Source organism: Patella vulgata, chromosome 2, assembly GCF_932274485.2.
Source record: "Patella vulgata chromosome 2, xgPatVulg1.2, whole genome shotgun sequence".
NCBI lineage: Eukaryota > Metazoa > Mollusca > Gastropoda > Patellidae > Patella > Patella vulgata.
The window spans coordinates 23105928-23127131 of NC_065880.2; the positions used below are offsets into that span (position 1 = coordinate 23105928).

Here is a 21204-nt window from a genome sequence, read left to right on the forward strand (position 1 = left end):
TATATATATTTTAATAAGGCCAATGCCCTATCTTAGACCTAATCCTATTCCTGTGTAATTTTTAAAAAATTATAAAGTTGTAGGAATATCTGGTGGTTTTACCTGTTTGTGGTAGTATCGTGTGACTGATAAACATTTTCTATTGGCTAACTCGGCCAGCACTAAAACTGGGCATAGATAAAATCTCTGTAACCAGTCACAGAAATAAAGTATGTACTGCCTGAAACTAGTTGCGGACGGTGAAAAAAAAACGGCTGTTGATCGGCTGATCATTTATTCTTGGTCTTTACAGCTCAGTTAAAACTTGATTTTACTAGTCATAAGGGTGACGTAACTCCGGCTAAAGATTCTTTTTTTAATCACAATGACAAAAAAAATCTTTTTTAAAGAAATGTTTACCGGGTACATGAACTGTGCAATTAAACACCTTGACTAAATCTCTTTTTTTATCTACATGTATGTACAAAGTATAGCATTGTACCTTTAAAGATTCGTTTTGATAAAATACCATAACCAGTTTTTCATGCTATCAAATGCGTATTAAATAGGGGCTTTTACATCAAAATCTATACACCATAAATACCTTTGTCAACACATTTAAAGTTAATTGAATCAGAGTATTAACTTACATATAGAAGATAGGATTGAGGAAATACTGCTGTCACTGTGAGCTAATCTATAAAATACTGGTAAGGAAAGAACGATTTACCATGATGGTCCCTAATTGACCTCTGGGTGCGTGTAAGGTATATCGATAGTTTTAGACAGATCATGACTCCAGAATTTTGATGGCAATATGACTGTTTTGGTTCTCTCGGTGTTTTAAGTGTTTTATTGAGCAGCGTTCTATTGAATAGATTCATTAGGTAGCCTATACACATATACACAGGTGTGACCTTATGTAAGATTTGGATAAAGAGCTGGAAGTTCTTGCTATAATACTTCAAAAATAAATAATGCAGAAAGAATATATTGAAAATTTCATTCAAAGTACTTTATGCTGAGCCACATTATCGCTGTTTGTAGTTTTGACAAGATGTATGCTTTGATCGTTTGTTATCATAACCACGGTACTAGTATATTTGAGTCTTAGCCTCACTTCTCCATTTTTAAATTAATGGAGAAAATGGCCAAACCATTCTAATATAGTTAAAATCTCGAGCATACGATGGCATCGAGTTTGATTATGGTCGTGTCATGTTAAAAAAACCGTTTTGAATTCGATGAAGAGTGGGCGGAATTGCTGCTGTTCTGTCAAAATGTCCCCCATAGCACACTACATGGAGTATGTCTGTCTTCATTAGTTAGTGCAGAAAAGAGTGTGACGTTCAACTCCATTTCATTTAAGGAATTTCTAAAAACTGAACAATTAAAAACTGAGCGATATTTATTGCAAAGCATTAAGTATGGAATGTATAAAGACTGTAGCCTATGTTGAAAGAGTATCGTTTGCGTACAATGTACCAAGCACAGTGAAACAACTGTATTTAAAGCGAGAATTTCATATTTTCTAAGAAAATCAAAACATAATTATTTCATGTCTTTTGCTCAATCTAGGTTATCAACTCACTATTATACGACCATGGGCATTATTTCCCACCCTTAAAAATCAATGACACAGGAAATAATAACACAATTACCTCCCTTGTTTTCCTATTGCCTCCATGCATTAGCCATCTTCAAATGTTGGAATTTGAAGTTGAAAATGATATTTTTGCCAATTTCTCAGCTGGCAATAGTGAATTATAGGATTAATAGGATTATTCTTTAACAAGGTAGGACTGTTTATAGATACCATCTATTTTAAGCTTTATTTTAATAAATTTTAAAAATATAACTTAAAAATATGAAATTGCAACTTTAACCTGTAGGGATGACTTCAAAAACATTTCTTTATTAAAAACTTTGAGAAGAGAAGGTAGCTAGAAGCATGACAATAATTTCATGTGAATGGGTTATTTAAACGATGTACAGGTGGCTGACTTGATACTTCATGTATGAAATGATGCTTTTTACCACTATTGTAGACTTAATCCAAAACATGTTAATTCACGTAAAATATTGAATTCAAAGCATTAATTTATGTAAAATAGTAAATGTAGAATTTGTAAAATGTAGTATGTTTTCGCAGTGAACTAAATTAAAGTGATAGCTGCATTGTCATATTTTTGAAATATGTTAAAATAAAGCTTTAAAACAAATGGAATCAACACAGTGCTACATTGTTTAGAATAATCCTATAATTCACTGTTGTCAGTTGTGGAATTGGCAAATATATTTCATTTTCAAGTTGAAACTCAAACGTTTTTGTTTGAAATTTGCTTTGGGGGAACGCTATAGAAAACAAGAGAGCTAAATTTGCACTTATTTTCAGTGTTATTATATTACAACAATATCAGAATGATTCCTATGATTGTATAAAAGTGATATCATGACCAACAGATATAAAAATAATGCAACTATCGCTTCAACAAATGTTCAATCTAATTGTCAATCTTCTCGTCAAGTTGATAACTGAAATTCATATACATGTATATGTGAATATTGTATCCATCAGAATTGGGTAGCGATATTCTTATAGCTAGATTGGGGAATAAAGAGAAGTAATGTTAAAATGTTTGGGGTGCATGATGGGATTATGGATGAGAGGGTCTTTTTTCAATCCCTATTTAATCTGTTTTTAAATTATTCTAATATTATTATTATATTGCTAGTAATCGTATGCCAAATTTTTCTTTGAAAAACATAATGTTGAAAAAATCTAAATTCCATTCCTTTCTTTCAAATAAATTGACTTTTTTTTCTGCTAAAAAAAACCTAATCTAATCCTTGTGTATTTATTCTTTCATTAATACCTCTTTTGTGGTAAATAAGTTGTATTAAATGTATACTTTAATCTCGCTTTTATTTACAGTACTTATATTGTACTTATTATAACTATAAACATATATATATATATGGCTATTGAATAATAGGTAATAGTCAATAGTGAATAGATATATTATATGGTAAACTTGACTGACATGACTTGAAATAACTTGAGTGGAAAGGTTATTTCTTTACAATAGGGTTTATTTTAACTTAAATAAATTCGTTAGAAAAGTAAATGGTGGTAATCTATTATTACATGTACTTTATATACATTAATATACAATAATAATGATTTAGGCCACAACTATTGAATATTTGCTCTTCATGAATACTTGAGTATGCCTCCATTTTCTTTAGGGAAAAAACTAACTTAAATGCAAAAAGGACTTGGTTGCTTTTCTCTAAAGCATTTAATTTGAAATTTTAAACAAAACTTTGTTCACCATACTCGAGGTGCTATTTATTTATAAAGACCCAGAATAATTAAAATGTATTGGCCTTTTAAGTCATGAATACAAATTAAATGGCACTCTCTGCAAAAGTCAAACATAAATTCAAAATGATAGTGCTTCAAAACCTTGATATGGTTTCCATGCTCCCACAAAGATTCATTCAACTCTTTGAATATCAGTATATGATGAATAAACAAATCTTAGAAATCTATCACCACAAAGAAAAAGTTTCCACATAAAAAAGTGCCCTAGTTGAAATCTTATCACCCAATTGATATTTTTATTGCAATAAGCAGAAATGGCGATCAACAGCATGAGCTCTGTATACTGACATCCAAATAAAACATACAAAGAATTTGAGAGAGTACTGAATAAAACTAAAATATGTTGCATGTTGAAAGACAGAAAAGGGAATGCAAATGGAAACAAGTTATCAGATATATTGGACACATGTATGGCAACTGTGTTGTTCTGTCTTATGGTACATGTACATGTATGCTGGAATATAATAGGCTAGTGTATACAGATGCAAAACAATACAACTATTTTAATCAAGTAAAAACCAAACATGCCAACTTATCCTGGCACTGTAGCTATTTTTGATCAGAGCAAGGAAAATAATATGATTGGTTTTCCAACTGCCCAGGGTGATTATCAACTAACAATCTTTCATTTAGTGTTTTTTGATAGGATTTGATGGATCAAATTTTTTTTGATAACAAAAGGGATAGCAAATGTGCCAAAAGCCCAGGGGTATATTACAGGTATTTGGTTTATATTTTTTTTTGGCAAAATCATTTTTATACGCCCACATGCAAATGTGAATCCAGATAGAGAGAGGAATCCAAAACCATTTGAATAACATATGTGGGCGTACATTGCCATCGCCCCCGTCCGTCTGTCCATCATCCACAATTTCTTGTGAATACTTTAACGCAAAAAGTTATCATGAAGAAGCCTATATTTAATTTCAATAATTTCCGTTAATTACTTTTAGAGTTTAGTGACTTGTTCCATATTGTTGCACCTTGCATGTGAACGCTCTAACATCAAAAGATATCTGCCGATCTGTATGAAATTCATATGCATCATTTAAATTTATAAAAAGAAGAATCCAATTGAATTTCAGCAATTTCCGTTTATTATGTCTAGAGTTATGGCCCTTGTTTTATTTTGTTGAACCTTGTGAACCTTCTAACGGCAAAAGATATCATCCGATCTTTGTGAAATTTATATGCATTATTTAAATTAGTGAAACGAAGAAGCCTCTTGAATTTCAGCAATCTCCTTTTATTGCATTTATTATGGCCCTTGTTTCACTTTGTCGAACCTTGTCATTGCTTGACCCGACAAATGTTATCATTTGATCTACAATGAAATATACATGCATCATTTGTTTTACTTTTTGTGAACCTTGTGAACGATTGAATGACAAAAGTTATCATCCAATCTGTATGAAATTTATATGCATTATTTGAATTAGTAAAACAAAAGCCTGTCAAATTTCAACAATTTCTGTATATTACTTCCAGAGTTAAGGCCCTTCTTTCAGTTTGTAGAAACTTGTGAACCCTCAAACGATGAAAATTATAATCTGATCTGTATGAAATTGTCTTGTAAATGCCCTAAGAATGCGACAACCCTTGTCGACCACTCAGACGATTTACCTGCTGTGGGCGTATGTTTCGTTGCCTGGCAACTTATCTTTAATAATGTAGCCAGGTATATAAAAGTCAATGGCAATTTTTTCTCAGTTCATGTATAGGAATCAATAAATCAATGAAGGACAGGAATCAGGAACAATACATGTACATGTAACAGCCTGCAGACCTCTGTCTTCCTGACATTCATGGCAGACATCTTCAATTGTGCCCTGAATCCATTTTAAAATCTGTCAGCAGCTATGTATTTGTCAACAACCACATACAAAAATGTAGAATATTTATTTTAACAAATCATCAACAAACATCCATTTCACAATTTACTGTGTCTTGATGTTGGCACATGAAGGAAAATAATTACGAAAATTCTTCTTCCGTAGTTTCAACCTTTAAATAGTGAAAACATTCACAAGCTACGCATCATCGATGGTGAAAGAATATCTTGAATATTGGGTTTTAATTCCTGAACGCAAAGTGTGTAATCATTATTTTGGAAATGACAAGTATTTGTTGCTCTGTCGCAACAAACACCCACATTTGTTCGTAAAGCCATCTTAGTTGTTTTAAACAGTTGCTATATTTGGATACTGTTCCTCGTCTGATCCGTCTTGCATGATGTGATGTGTGGGGTGGTCGGGCCAGCCGCAAAACTAACATTTACCTAAACATTTAAATGATCGTGTAATGGATGTTAAGTTATTCTGTGCGAGTAAGCATTTTATTTGTCAACACCACTCATTAAAGACCATGTCATCCAATTTAGTCATGATCATTTGCCGGACCAGACGCTTTTGTTTTATGTTGATCAGTATAAGCTGAAGGTAAATCCATGGCTCCAAAAAGGGAAACTAACTGGAAGATTTGGCAGATCGTGAAGTCACAAGAGAGACAGTCTGGTGTGGATGCACGAAAAAGAGTATTAAGAGAGTATTGTATTAATAGTATTAAGGAAAACAAATGAAATCAACTTTAGACATGAAGAACAGATACAGACAATCCTATTGTTTTCATGATATAGTAAATGATTACCTACATGTATTTAGATCTTAAAATTTTTATGTAAAATAAGTGTGGGTGAAATTTTTTTTATTTTCTTTCTTCACATAAACAAGCCCATTTAAAGTAGAATTTTAAATCTGATCAACCATATTTTAGAACCTTTCATCCAAAGTAAACATTTTTTTTATAAAGATTATCTTGTAATATTCAGATTTTGTGGGTGAATCTTTATTCTTTCTTCCTACAAATAACAAACCTGTTTAAATTAGAATTTTAAATCTGATTCATAAGGTTTATTTTAGAAACTTTTAATACAGCAAACATTATTACAAATTATCTTGGTATTAGTCATTTTGATATCAGGGTATATAATATGAAATGGGGTTTAACATTTGGGTATATTTGTGGGTGAAATAAATAAAGAAACTCTTTAGATTTAAATTTGTCTTATATTCTAATCTGATCACTGTGATTCATTTTAGAAACATTTTCTCAAACAGAAACACTTTAACACTTTTATGAAGAATCTACCGGCCTACTCACTTTACTTACATGTACATGAATCCGGGGGCAAAAAGTTAGATTAGTAATAAACAAGTTTTTGTGATGTGACAACCACTATATGAGGGAAAACTGGGGATGAGAAGATAAAAAGTTGTGTATTTTTGACCTCATAAATCTTCTCAGACATGTTATTTTATTTTTTTTAATGTCTAAACTTCTTCTGACTTCTACATGGAACATTAACTAAATATATAACATCCTTTCCTACTTATGTTAAAAACCTGTATTGATATTGAATTAATTTTTATCATGACATTTAAATATACATGTAGGCAGGGCATGTAAGTAACAATGGAAAATAGGTTTCCAACCTAAATATTACAAATAGATCACTGAGGCAAAAAATGTATCATCCCCATGAGACTTTTTCCAGTTTTAACTAAAATACAATGTTGACAAATAGTTTATTCTTAAATAATACATGCCTTAAATAGTTTATTCTTAAATAATACATGCCTTAAAGAGGAAATTATATTGTTATATGGTTTATTGAAACCAACTAAGTCCAATCTTTGCCTGGGGTTAAAGCATACTATATTATGGTCATCAACAAACTATTTAATCTTACAAACCTACATATTTCTCAAATGTGACTTTTGAAAACTCTAATTCTTATATTGGTTTGCTAACAAAATAGTGTTTGTTGACCGTAAGTCATATTATAGAGAGATCAACAATTGAATTTATTCATGACTATTACAAGTACTGGTGCTTAAAGTGTTATAATTTTAGAATTAATATGCATACTCAACAATTAGTATCATTAAAGATTTATTTATGGCACAAATTATTCTGGCTTGCACAAACATATTGCCACTTTAAATATTCATTTCACAAAACTGCCATCTATAATGTTATTTATAAAAGAATAAGACTATCTAGTCAGTTTCAACAATATTTAATTTCAGTACTTTTTGCTCATTATAGAAGCTGTGTCTTGAATAGTATAAAAAAGGGAGTAGTAATGATGATGACAAAAAATGTTTTTTGAAAGATTTATATTTATTAATTTGTTCTGTGGGAACACCAATTAAAATCACTTGGTTGCTCTTCTATAAATGTGTTTAGTTTAAAAAATACAACATTTTTTGTTCAGTGGATGTTTATTATCAAGAGTCTTGATAATAAACATCCACTGAACAAAAAAAAATGTTGTTGATTCAAGACCTTGAAGAACTAGAACTTATTAACTTGGTTTTGCAATTGTTGAAGATAATGGTAAGCTTAATAAGCAAATTTTAGGTGCAGAAACCATTAAAACTGTCGCCATGGTTACCCTCCATACTTTCTGGTAATACCATGGACCTTATAAGGTCCATGGTAATACACAATTGGAATAAAGGAGAGTCTTGGTCTGTAGTGTACCAAGACCTTTAGTATTATATTTGGAGCAATTTGAGAACCTGTCCACCATCTCCAACCCTTAAAAACTGCACGGGTAAAGTGTTTGGTGGACATATTCTGTTATCTAGCCTTATATTCCCAGGAAGTGCTTCAAGAATTGGTCACTAGTGTCTGGTAGGCAGTGTATGTTGTTACAGTTATGCGACTGTGTCTGTCTTGACAAAGTTCTCCAACAGTGTAATCCAGATTGATAAAATATAGCAGGTTTAAATTTGTTTATTTCTACCATATGACCTGTCACAGATGTACATAATATATATTATCTTGAAATAAACTAAAGGCGGGTTACCTAGATTTTACTGTTATTTGACCTACATGGGTTTTTGTGTACAGAATATTTGGTAGTTGTTGACCTAAGAAAGACAACAATAAACAATAACAACTTAAATCAACATGAAGTGACTTGAGGTTAAACTGGTTACACCATTCTTCTACCAATATAATCAATGTCCATTTTAAACACCAATCATGACAATATGGCAGAAACATCAAGAGGTTGGAACTTTTTCTTTTTTTACAATCATTTTCTGTGTACTGGTTTCTTTGATTGTAGGTTCAGATTGTAAAATTTTAAATTTATCGGGTGATTTTGTTTCAAGCCTTTTTTTTGTACTTAAACTGATGTATCTCCTGATCAAAATGTAAACAAAACTTGGCTTCATCATTACAGCAAGAAAATTGCACAGCAGTTGGTAAATTGCAAGTGTGGGTCTTGACACTTCAACAAATCATTTTAAATTGGATGATTTAGGAACACTGTATTGCACTCCTACACAAAGACTTTATTCACATCTTTACTGTCTGGACTGAACATCATGCAGTAGATCACCCAGTAGCTTTGTTTCAAAGAAAATTGTACAAAAATTTTGTCTGTCTTGATCAGACCATTTCTACTGTCCAAATGTTATATAACTCATCTGTCACAGATTTGTAGTGTGGAATTGATTCAGTCATGTTAATTTTGGAATAAATTTTGTGGTGTGGAAAATGGATTTTAACTTCCAATTGTTCCCCACTGAAAAACAGCCAAATCATGTCATTGGGCATTTATTTTTGCTGAACCACAGAAGCCTGAGAACCACAGCGGCTCATTGAGTATGGCAATGGCTCATTAGCCAGGAGTTCCTGGATTTAATTAACAGAGAAAAGTCCTCAGGATTTTCCAGTTTTGGAGGAAAAAATTTCCCTCGTAGCACACTGCATGGTGTATAGCAATCTTCATTGACCCAGTTGGTGCAGAAAGGTAGGACATTACACCATATTTCATTTATTCATTCCACGTACAGAAGCCTAGTTAAAGACGCTAAGTCTCTAACTTAATATTTTCCATAATATTCAAAATTAAAAACACGAATTAGAATTCAATATTGGTTAATTTCTATCAACAAATATCCAATATTTAAGACATAATTAACATTTTATAATCAGTACATGAGTCATGTATTCTATGTTTTCGGATGACATTTTGTAATGAACAAATAAAAACATATCCTACAAGACATGTGGAAGTAATTAGTAAAATAATAATAAAAAACGCGTATAATGGACTAAGCAGACTATTACACTGAATATAATTGATAAGAAATTACAATTTTTGTTTCAGACATTGAATATAAATCACTTTACGTACATTCATATTACATTAATAGAACCATTTTCATATGTTTCAAGGTCAAAAAAATAGAGCCATACGCCCTTTAAATCAAGTTGCTATAGCTCTATGAAAATATATTGAAATATTGATAACTCAACATATATAAACTGACTTGACATACCTAAACGGAAATAAGATGATTTATTATTATGTCACAGCGAAATCTATACAGCCTGCACTGACAGGCGTATAAGATTTTTTTTATATTGTATACATGTAATATTGATTGTGTGGTTACACCCAACAACGACCATTGTGTATTTGATGATTTTCATTGATTTTTCCATAAGGTGTATTGATAGAACTATTAAATTGCAAACACTCAATAAAGATCATATTTCATTTTTTTAATGATTAGGTTCATTGCATGATATGTGCCTACAAAAACTTTTAGTTCCATAAAGATTAACAGGTTCATTGCTTAATATGTGCATAAAAAATATGGGTTGTGTATAGAATTTCAAACTTAATAAAACCATGGATATTATAAGGTCCATGATAAAATAGACAGCTAAAACCATGGATACTATAAGGTCAATGAAAAAACAAACAGCTAAAACCATGGATATTATAAGGTCCATGATAAAATAGACAGCTAAAACCATGGATACTATAAGGTCAATGATAAAACAAACAGCTAAAACCATGGATATTATAAGGTCCATGATAAAACAAACAGCTTGCTTTATTTACAAAATTGTTGGTCATATTTACTACACAATATGTCAAAGAGTGATGTATGCTAGCTATCAGAAAGGATGGAGCCACAAAATCCTGTGACGTCGCAACCTTTGTTGTATATAAGGCGCCACAGGATTATTATATGTTATAATTTGAAAAACCTGAAACGTTATTCATTAAACAATCTTCAATTCTACCAAGTCTTTTGTGCTACTGTTGAGCGGGGATCCTTAAATTCATTTTATTTACTCCTCTGCCCCGCCGGTATCTTTTTCTTGATCCAGTATCCACGCAGATGTTTCAGCCTGTCCAACTTTAGTCACCTTGTCATGGGAGTGTTGCCGTTCCTCTTCTCGTATCCAAATGTATAATTACTGAAATGCTGTAGGTGGTGCCACTCCTTATGAACATTTTTGCAAGGAGCTTAATGTTAAAAATGTTGAGTTATGTACTGTCAGGAAGTGGCAAAAATAATAATTTAAATAATACAAACTGACTCCACACCTAAAGGTGCTGTTGACATGAAGGTATTTACATTGAAAAGTACAATGGCTGTTTCGAATAATTAGTAGGCTATTTAATTTTAGTTGATTTGAGGATTCTTAGATGTTTATCTGTTTAATTAATCTATGCATTTGTTACATGATTTTGAGTACATATGGTTTATAAATGTCAGGAATCTCGGCCTTTATGATATTGATCTACCAGTTCTGTGATTTATATTCTTTCTACTCAGTATTGATTAAAACCATATTTTACTTAGAATATGGCATGGAATTGAAATGGAATTGAACTTCTTACATTTCTTCACCAAATGCTGGCTGGGCTAATGAAAAAGGACAAACACCATGCAATGTGGTATGGACTACTCTTATTTCAAGGGTCCTTAATGTGCTGCCTTGGTTTTTTCTTGGCTGACCATTTTCACTGAACCCCTGTGGCTCCCTTTTTCCTTTCTTTCTTTCTTTACTTAAGACTCATATTTTTATTATATTAAATTCAAATTATTTTAAAATTATCAAGCATCAGAACACAGATCTAATCAGACATTCTAAAATTAAGCTGTAGGCCTTACCAAATATATATGAGTTAATTTAAATACAGAATGAGGCATGTCAAACTGTTCTTTTGATTAAATACTAGCTTGATAGAGTCATCATAGTGTTTACATCAAGTGATCATCAAGGAAGTGCACCTTGGGGGCAAAATAAACAAACATTACTTATACAGACATAGATAGACATTTAAAAAAGACACAAATACTGAAGTGTTTTACTTATATTGTACTGGGCTTACATATTTACATGTACTGGTACTTATCTTATTCATGAGACATTTTTCATGACTGTTTATTCAATTTTACATTTCTTATATTGATAATCATCAGAAAGTGTTAATGTTGATCAAGTTTCAGAGATACCATTCTACCTTAATGTATGGCTTTAGTTTACTTTTTAACTTAAGTATAGTATATTTTTGAATGAATTTTTAGTTGGATGCATATTGAACACATCCTAGTCCTTTCATTATGCCTTTAGCACTTGGTACATGTAAATATTGACTAACAGAGTTCCTTGAGCTTGAAAAAAATTAGAGAAAAGTGAATAACTTTTCGTATTATAGGACTATTTACTAGTTCTTGCAGGAGTGACAGAGTGGTTTAGGGTCATCTAAGGAGCGCTAGTTCTAGTTTGGGGCGGTCTAAGTGGTAATGGGTTAATGGACAAAATTCCATGCCGAAGGTAAACATCTAGTTTTCTTTGAAAATTCCAAAGGCAAAATGATGTATATTAAAGGTTTGCAAAGGCTATTTTATTTGTACTTTTAAATTTTGTTGATTATTGTTTGAAACCGTGAACATATATTCATATCTTCTTAAACATACATAATGCAAGAGCTAAATCTGCCTATTGCAGGTCTATCTTTAGGCCTGAAATGTTATCTAAATTATTAATTAGACATTAATTAAATTATCCAGACCATAATCAACTCTCTATGTCATCGATTATGATCCTATTAGCTGCTCAACTTTCATTCATGATTTAATCATGAAATGGACATTCGAGACTATGTTTTTTATCGTACTGACTTTAGTAATGATGATCGAGGCTAGGCTGAAATTTCAATTGCTTAATTCTCGGTTAGTAGTGGATCAATTAGACTGAAATTTTAAGCAAATTCCCTTTACATTATCTAGTTTTTAACTTTTATAGTGAGAACTGTCAGCTCTTTATCTAATCTCCCATAATGTATCTTTAATCAATGATTCCTTATATGATAGTTTTATGCTAAGAAGTTAATTCCTTTTGACAAAGACTGTATGATTGGTTGGTGTGACTTCAGAGTGAGAAAATGGCAGAACAGCTCATCCGTCTGCAACCCCCTTAGCCAAAGCCAATAATTACCATAACGGTAACCTATTTCCCTGGTAAAATTAGTCTGTGAACAAACATCATAGAGGGTCGTCAAACATTTGATGATCAATTGTTGGGACGATTAGTGAAGACTACGGTAAATATAGGACGTTATTGATAATATCGATCAAGCCATCAACAGGAGGGGAACTTGTTACCTGCTATGTCACAGACATAATGGCTTTAATCAACAGATATTTTAAGCAGATGACTATGCATTGCTGCATGAATTGAATGCAGCCTGAGAATGTCAACAGACAGTGGAAGTTAAATTCCACGATTGACATTCAGTATTTATGTATCCAAAGTTATGATGTTCTTCTGAGGAAATGATGTCATCTGCAAGTAGTTAAAGGTTTTCTGTGTCCACTCTTGTCTAAGTTGTCAACCTAAACCTCTAAGAGATATTGAATAGAAAAACAATTAACGAAATTGATGTTTGTATAAATTGCTGGAAGTGAATAAGATAAGTGGTGTTTTTACTGAAGTTGAAGTTCTTTCCATGTAGTAATTAGACTACCTATTGTATCTATTTAATGTAAGAATGTTCTCCTCCACGGTGGTTCATTGAATATGGTGCCGGCCCAATAATCAAGAGTTTAATGGTTTAGATTGCAGTCTTGACAGAAAAAGTTTCTCTGGATTTCCCAACCAGCTTTCCTCAAAACATGTATAAGAGGTGCAAGAATGAGGGCTTGGCAAGAAAAACTGTCTAGTGGTTCAGATGAGATGGAACACAGATGTCCATCTGTGCCAAACTTAATGAGAGAGAAATGGGGTTTAAAATCCACTTGACACAATTTAGGTCATTTTGGAACTAACATACTATGGTTCAATTCTATTTCAATAATTCATTTGTGCATAGGGGTCTTTAGCAGTGGGAGGAAACCAGAGGACCTGGAGAAAACCCAAGAGGTTGGACAGATGATCCTACTCCTTGTTACGTTCAAGCGGGGAATCGAAACCATGCCACTTAACTCAATGACAGACCTTGTGATTTCACACACATGCATTAAACTCTTGAATTTGATCAGTGGCAAATCCATGGTACTATTGAAAATTTGAAGCAGACTACAATGTCAAATTAAGCTATTAATTTGTTGATAAAACAGTACAGAAAAAGTTTTCAGTGTGACTTGGATAAGTGGATCAAATATGTCAGTGACCCCATTTATCTGTAGGTTGACTGGGGAACAACCATTTTTCACCTTCTAATAAAAATCACAGCTTGCTTTCTCAGCATGATATAGATTTTGAAATAAAAAATTAACATTCTTTATATTTGGGTTAATATCATAAAGTCAGAATTGTTGAATTTATTTCTCCTTTACATTAAAGAGAGTGTCATTTGGAATTTTGGCAGGGACATAAATGTTGTAATTGTCCAGAAATGGTTATAACTGTCACTACAGGTGTTATCAAAACCTAGACATTTTTCTGTGTTTTATGTTATAATGTTATATGTATATGGCATTGATAAATGACTTACTGAATATACATGCATAACTCACATACATGCATAACTTTACTGAATCTACTTCATGTATAATTATCAAATGCATAACTTAATACAATATATATATTTAACTACATGGATACATATTACTGGGTACTTACTAAATATGTGATAATAGTATTGTATACAACTTGGTGAATATATAAATATTTCCTATTTAACATATTAGTAATAATTTATAAGATGTATTGTATAATAAATAAATGCAGTATATCTAATACTGTATAACAATAATTAAGACAAGGGATATAATACAATAACTCATATCAGGAAAAAAAATGTTTGCCTACCTGTATAGCCCAGGAAGCTATCTATGGTCATTATATTAATATTAAAAATATGATCTTAACAATTATATGATCATAAAAAATTATATGCAAATTACAGCAGATCATTTAAATAATTATAATCTTAAAAGATTATGTTGAAGGATTTTAACAGCAAATAAACATAGCCAATTATTCTTGGTCTTTTTTTGTTATTTTTTTTGTTGTTGACTACTGACTAATACATAAGACAATGCAATCTCTCTATCACCACTCAAATAATATTACAGCATAATGTGATCATATTTCTTCTAAATATGGCAACAGAGGTTTTTCCAGTATTCTAAAAAAAAAAATTACATTGTAATATTGATTGTTTATTGTTAAATATTAATGTTTTCTTTCTGTTATTTACAGGTAGTTAAAGATGGCTGATAATGCTGAAATTGGTTATATTATAGGTGGTTCTGTAGGAGGATTAATTGTTTTCATTGCTATAGTATCACTTATTATATATATGCTATGTGGGTAAGTGAAATTTCATGTTTGGAAATTAATGCCAGTATCACATAATTAAACAGGAAAATCCGCATTAATCAAATGTGTTTTTTCCTTTAATATGAACTCTGTCCTGACACTGACATATTGTAGGACATACCTGGTTTGTTACTAAAGTTTCTGATTAATCTATGTATGGACAAAACTGGAGAATTGGGGAAGAACAATAGGAGGGAAAAGAGGGCGACTAATTTCACATTAGAATCCTCCTTTCATATAATGTATAATCCCCAATTTGAGATCTTTATACCCATTATGTCAGGGTCCACTGAATTAACTTTAGATTTGTCCAAGCCAATAACTAGATCCAAAATAATCTTGTGTATATTCCTGGGGTATTGGAGTTTCGATCCAGACTCCATTATAGAGTGTAATTGAACCGTATATGAGCCATTCTACAGGCAGGAAAATCACACTAGTTTTGATCTTTAAATAAAAATAATCCCTGGTAGACCCTGTACTTTGCAAATCATGTCCCAGGGCACAGAATATTGAAAACAAAGCCATCTTATCAGAATAACTTTGTGGTCGAGACATCACTGTTTTTTTTTTAAAAAACATAATAGCACACACAGTTATTTCCTTTGGTGTTTATTATCATTGTACATGTACTTCACGACATGTTTTTGTGTACATGTTAATAAAGAAATAGTTTAGTCTTAAAATATCCATTCATTGCATCATGTGCGAATCCAGAGATGGAATGTGCACGCCAGCCTTCTTATTTCTGGCACATGACTGTTTAGGCCATACCAAAGTAGTTTTTAGTTCTTCTGGGTTTTAATAAATAAATAGCCACTTGAGTCCCATAAAATTTCAAAAATTGAAAATTAGAAGCAAAATTTTAATAAGTGTGGCCTTATTGTTTATTGTACCTTTTGATGCATGCTCACTTTTTGCAGTGCATGGGTACCTTCAACCATGCCCTTTTACTAATTTCTCAACATGTCCTTGTAATTATATTACCGGTTAAAGCTCCACCTTGCCACTATCCTTATTCTCTTTATAAACATATAAATAGTTGAGATCCGATTGATAGAATAACTAATATTGATATTCATAACATTGATTCTCAAACAATGTCAATAATCGAGATGCTGTTGTAGAAATTCAATATTATTGTTAAATCGGGTAAGCTTATCCTTTACGATATGTCTTTTATACATTTTGTTATCGAATGGGGTGTGAACTATTACAATCATAGCATGGTAGAAACGTTGCATATAACTGTAATATTTACTCAGGGGATGGGGTAATCAGAGATCAGCAGATCTTTTCACGATGCCTTGATAATTGTATGTATTTGCTAAGAGAGGGTGGAACTGAAACCATGTCCTTAGACGCATGTATGCATATGATTTTTTTCAGTCTAAATCTCATAGGAGCTGTCTGTGTTACATGCATGTGACCTATATGTTACCTGTATGTTCAATGACCTTGACCCTAAAATAGAATAACAAGAAGTTTCTGTCATTAACATCCTATACCTTTTATGTCAAAAACTAAATCAAATTTTAATCGATGGCAACACAAAAAATATTTAATCAGAGAAACTATCCTACAAAGCAGTCCAATGTAACTGACAGTTTTTATTTGAACCCAAATCAAAGAGGTTTGGTCATTCTTAAAGCGGTGATCTCTTGAAGGTGTTAATGGTTTTGTGATCATTAAATCAGTGTTCTGCTTCAATTTTGCACTAGTGCAAGCAAACTATTGAGCAATCGAGTAGTGACAGTTTTTATTTGGACCCAAATCAAAGAGGTTTCATCATTTTTAAAGCAATGATCTCTTAAAGGAGTAATTGTTTTTGTGATCATTAAGTCGGTGTTCAGCTCCGATTTCGCACCAGTGCAAGCAAACTATTGAGCAATTGAATAGTGCCAGCACCAAAATGTAATGTGAATTAAATCTATAAGTACGTGTGTCTAAGATGTTGGTTAAAAGAAAATAATCTTTTAGCTAATTGAAATAAACGATTAACTTGTTCTCAAGATTGTGGGTTTACCCTGAAGAGAATATTTGTTTTAGATCTTTTCAACAAATTTTTTTTATTGGGTGTTTAAGAGACATAAAAAGCTCATTTACTGAATACCGCAAAGCGCCGTTCACTATGGCTTGATCAATCAATAATGTGTTCTAACTTGTTGTTACGCAAATACAACCAGATGCATTGTTTGCTTTTTTTCGTCTTCTGCTAATTTCTTTAGAAACCACCATTAGAAATTGATCTTTTCCTTGTCCTTTTAGCTTTTTAAGGGTAATTTGCACGTATTTGAGGTTATAAATGGCTTTATGATAATAAAATCTGTAGAAATGTGTACAGGCCATGTTATTCAAATGAGAAGAAGTCTGCAGCACAAAGATTTTCAATTTCATCTTTCAATAAGTATTTTGATTCAACACTTAAAAATTTGGTTTTATTCATCTTCACAACAATAGATCTGGAAGAGTTCTTCAGGAAAAAATATATACCTTTGCCACTTTAAGGTACTTACCACCCCTTTGGATCAAGCTTCATTTGAAGCACCCAAGTATCAAACTCTGGCAGCAATAAAAATCTGGTTCTGCTTTGATTAGAAATTTTATTTTTACTTGATTTATTTCTAAGTTAAATGTTATTTTCAGTCCCCGAAATAAAAGACGGAGGCAGGAAAAGAAGTTCCACCATTTAACTCGACATCCAGAGCAAGGTCACAGTCACAGTCAGGCTTCAACTATGAGTCACATAAGTGGTGACAGACTTCCTAAAGTTGGAAGTAATGGGGTATGGGTGGGAACACCAGGGGTGTATGCAAACCCCCCTCCTTCATCTGCCTATTTTTATGGCCGACCATATCCTCCAGGAGTTCACAGAGCATCATCTGAAGCCAGACTACCTCCAGCACCTTGTAAGTACTGAAAATATATTTACAAGATTCAGCAAAAAGCCACTCTGTCTTCATTAGCCCGGTTGGTGCCGAAAAGTAGCACAAATTAGAATTTGATGATAACATTTGGGCGTTATAAGTTATAAGCTTTCTAGTCATACTGGAAGCTTGTCGAGGAAATCAACCATGAATATTATGGTTCCTTGACAAACAAAGAACTTAGAATTGTTTAGACAATCCAATCTAGGAGTCATGTGCTTTCTAGTCATAATAAAAAAGAGGTTTAGGAATCAACCAAGAAGGTTATGACAGCTTCATCTAACAAACAAACAAGACCTTACAATAGTTTGGACAATCTAGTCTAGGGGTTATATGGATTCTAGTCATAATAAAAAAGAAGTTTAGGAATCAACTAAGGTTATGGAAGCTTCATCTGACAAACAATAACCTATTCATTTTGGGATGATACAATCTATTATAGCAACTTTATCTAACAGATTCTTCTGCAAGCAAATTGAAAAGAAATACCTTACATTATATACAGTAGTTAAACATACATTATGCTAGAGCTAAATCTTTAGCCTGAAATGTTATCTAAATTATTAATTAGACATTAATTAACTTATCCAGACCATAATCAACTCTCGACGGCATCGTTAGCTTGCGATGTTTATTGGATAAGGTTCCGATTTCCTGTTCGACTTTCATTCATAATTTAATCATGAAATGGATAATCAAGACTGACCTTAGTAATGATGATCGAGACTAAAATCTTGGTTCAGAGTGGATCAATTTGACTGAAATTTTCAGCAAATTCCCTTTACATTATCTAGTATTTAACTATTATAGTGAAAACTGCCAACTCTTTATCTAATCTCCCATAATGTATCTTTAATTATTAAATCTAAAAATATTTTAGTCCATAAATAATTAACTTTTATGAATAAACATGAAACTTTTAAAAATGAGAAAGCAAAAACCATATATAAAACATTAGCTAAAGTTAAAGGGAACCTTTCAATTTAATATATAAAGGTATTATAATTTATAATGTATATACAGTGAAGTGGCTGATTTCAATAATGAAATTAAATCTAAAAGTTCAAGTATGTACTTTTGTTTTCCCTTCTGTTAAATTCTAAAAGCTTTGGTTGGTGGTTAATCATGAATGAATGTGGTCTGACGGGTGTTTCTGGGTTAGACTTAAATACAAGTATGTCACTTTAGTAAGTTATAAAATACATCAGGCCAAAGATTTAAGATAATTTACCTCCTCACAAAACTTGAATAGATGCACGTTCTAATTTCATTACCTATATTAATGATGAATACATAGCGGCCTTGATTTGTAATTGATGTGCGTGAATTCTCACAGGACTGTTGAAAATTGTTTAAATTTCTTTTGAAGTGAGAGAGGCTTCTTGCTCCGAATAAGTTGATCTTTTGTAAACATATTTTATAAGTATGTTTGAAGATATAATTGCAACTTTAGAAGCGATATGTGGTTGAACAACTTTTCAATAATGTGAATGTGAGGAGATTTGTATAAGGTGTTAGACTATTAATTCATATGTAAATACTGTACACATGAGTAATTCTTGTACATATATATACTCCTCTGAATTACTGATTTTGGATTTCTCTATCTTAAAGCTTCAAGGCTGATTGCAAATATTAATATTTAACCCTTTGTTGGGGATTGAGCTGCTAGCCAGGAGACCTGGGCAGGTTCGATCCAGTGGTTGGCTGAGAAAATTCCTCAGTGTTTTCCAGCCAGGTTTCCCACTTGAAAGATGTGCATGGGGGAAGGTCTGTTAAGAAAAAGGTGTCTAGTCATTCAGATGGGACAAAAAGCTAAGTTTCACCTGTGTACTCGAATTGATGTCTGTGTTAAAGAACCACTTACAGTTGAAATTTGATGAAGAATAGAAGGAAATACTGCTGTCCAGACACAATTTCCCTCATGGCACACTGTATCATGGTGTAAAAGAAAAGTGGGAGGATGGGGAAGCAAAACATTATGACCCCTGCTTTATACGGAAAGCGACTTATACATTTTGTTAAATTTAAAACATAATTTTCAATTATCGTGACATGATATAAAGACCCTAAAAAATTTTGACAAAACATTTTTATTTTTTCAAATTGCTTAAGAAGAATTCCCTAAAAGTGGGTGTGATCTTTTGTCTTAAGATTTGAGATTTAGTAATTTTAATTAAAGTGTTTCTTTTCATTTGCTTCCAAACATCGACATATAATTCTATAAATCACAACTTTATCATATTAAAAATTTCCCTTTATATTTCAATTTTATATTTCTAACTCTCCAACATTTGTCCATTTTGTATTATAAAATGAGAAATAATAATAATGATATTCGTGAACAACTTTAATGTCATGTCGTCTTCCTGTAGGTAATCTTGAGAATGGAATTTAATGACAACATTAGCCTTAGGTGACCTGAGGTTTTACAGTAGTAAATTTAATGTAGCCTAAAAACCAGTCTTTGAAGTTAAAGAGTGATATTATTTTATTTCTTTTATTTAGTAGTGTTAATACACAGGATATCTACTGTTTTATAACCATTTATGATTAGAACATGAATAAATTTACAGTTTATGATTTAGAAAGACTCAAGTCTGCTTCAATGATCAATAATCCCAAATTTATGTGTGATTCTGTATACTTGAGCTATAATTTGTAGGGATTATAGATTAAATGAATTATTTATATCGAAACATTAATTTAATATCCCAAGATGATAATGTCAACTGGAAGAAAGAAAGATATTAGGAATTTTGTTGCATATTAGGCTACCTATATGCAATATGCATTGTCAAAACATTTTTATCTATTGCTAGTACTTTCGATTGAAACTCATAATAAAATCAACAGAGTGCATTATATAGGCTTAGAAATCTTTAGCAACACATCATTCTGTAAGGCTCTTATGGAGCCAGAGTGACTTATGGAGTAAGGTGTTGGTTCACTTAACAGGAGGTCCCTTGATCGACCTCGGTGTTGGCAGAAAAAGTTCCTTCGGATTTTTCGGTGTGGTTCCCATGTGCAGTGGTGCCGAATGGAGGGTCCGGCAAGGAACAGTGGCTAATCCTTGGGATTGTACAAAAAACTGAGGTCCCGTGTCCTCATTTGCATGTGCATGCACGTAAAAGAACCCTTGGCAGTTGTAATTCAAATAAGAGTAGGATGAAGAACTATTGTCTGTACATAATTTCCTTCATCGCATACAGCATGGTATATGCACGTCTTATTTACCCAGTAAGAATCTACAATCTT

General features: G+C 32.0%; 1 protein-coding gene across 2 annotated transcripts in view; it reads left to right on the plus strand.

The window, feature by feature from the left end:
• LOC126811132 (uncharacterized) overlaps window positions 1-21204 on the plus strand; it is a 45055-nt gene that overhangs the window by 9462 nt on the left and 14389 nt on the right. The window contains exons 1-3 of one of the 2 annotated variants that reach the window (XM_056098482.1): window positions 5606-6001; window positions 14900-15010; window positions 17666-17928. In XM_056098482.1, the coding sequence (XP_055954457.1) occupies window positions 14910-15010; window positions 17666-17928 (364 nt within the window). In that variant the 5' untranslated portion in view covers window positions 5606-6001; window positions 14900-14909. Of the gene's footprint in view, window positions 1-5605; window positions 6002-14899; window positions 15011-17665; window positions 17929-21204 lie in introns of those variants that run through there. The other variant, XM_050536613.2, reaches the window with a different exon arrangement.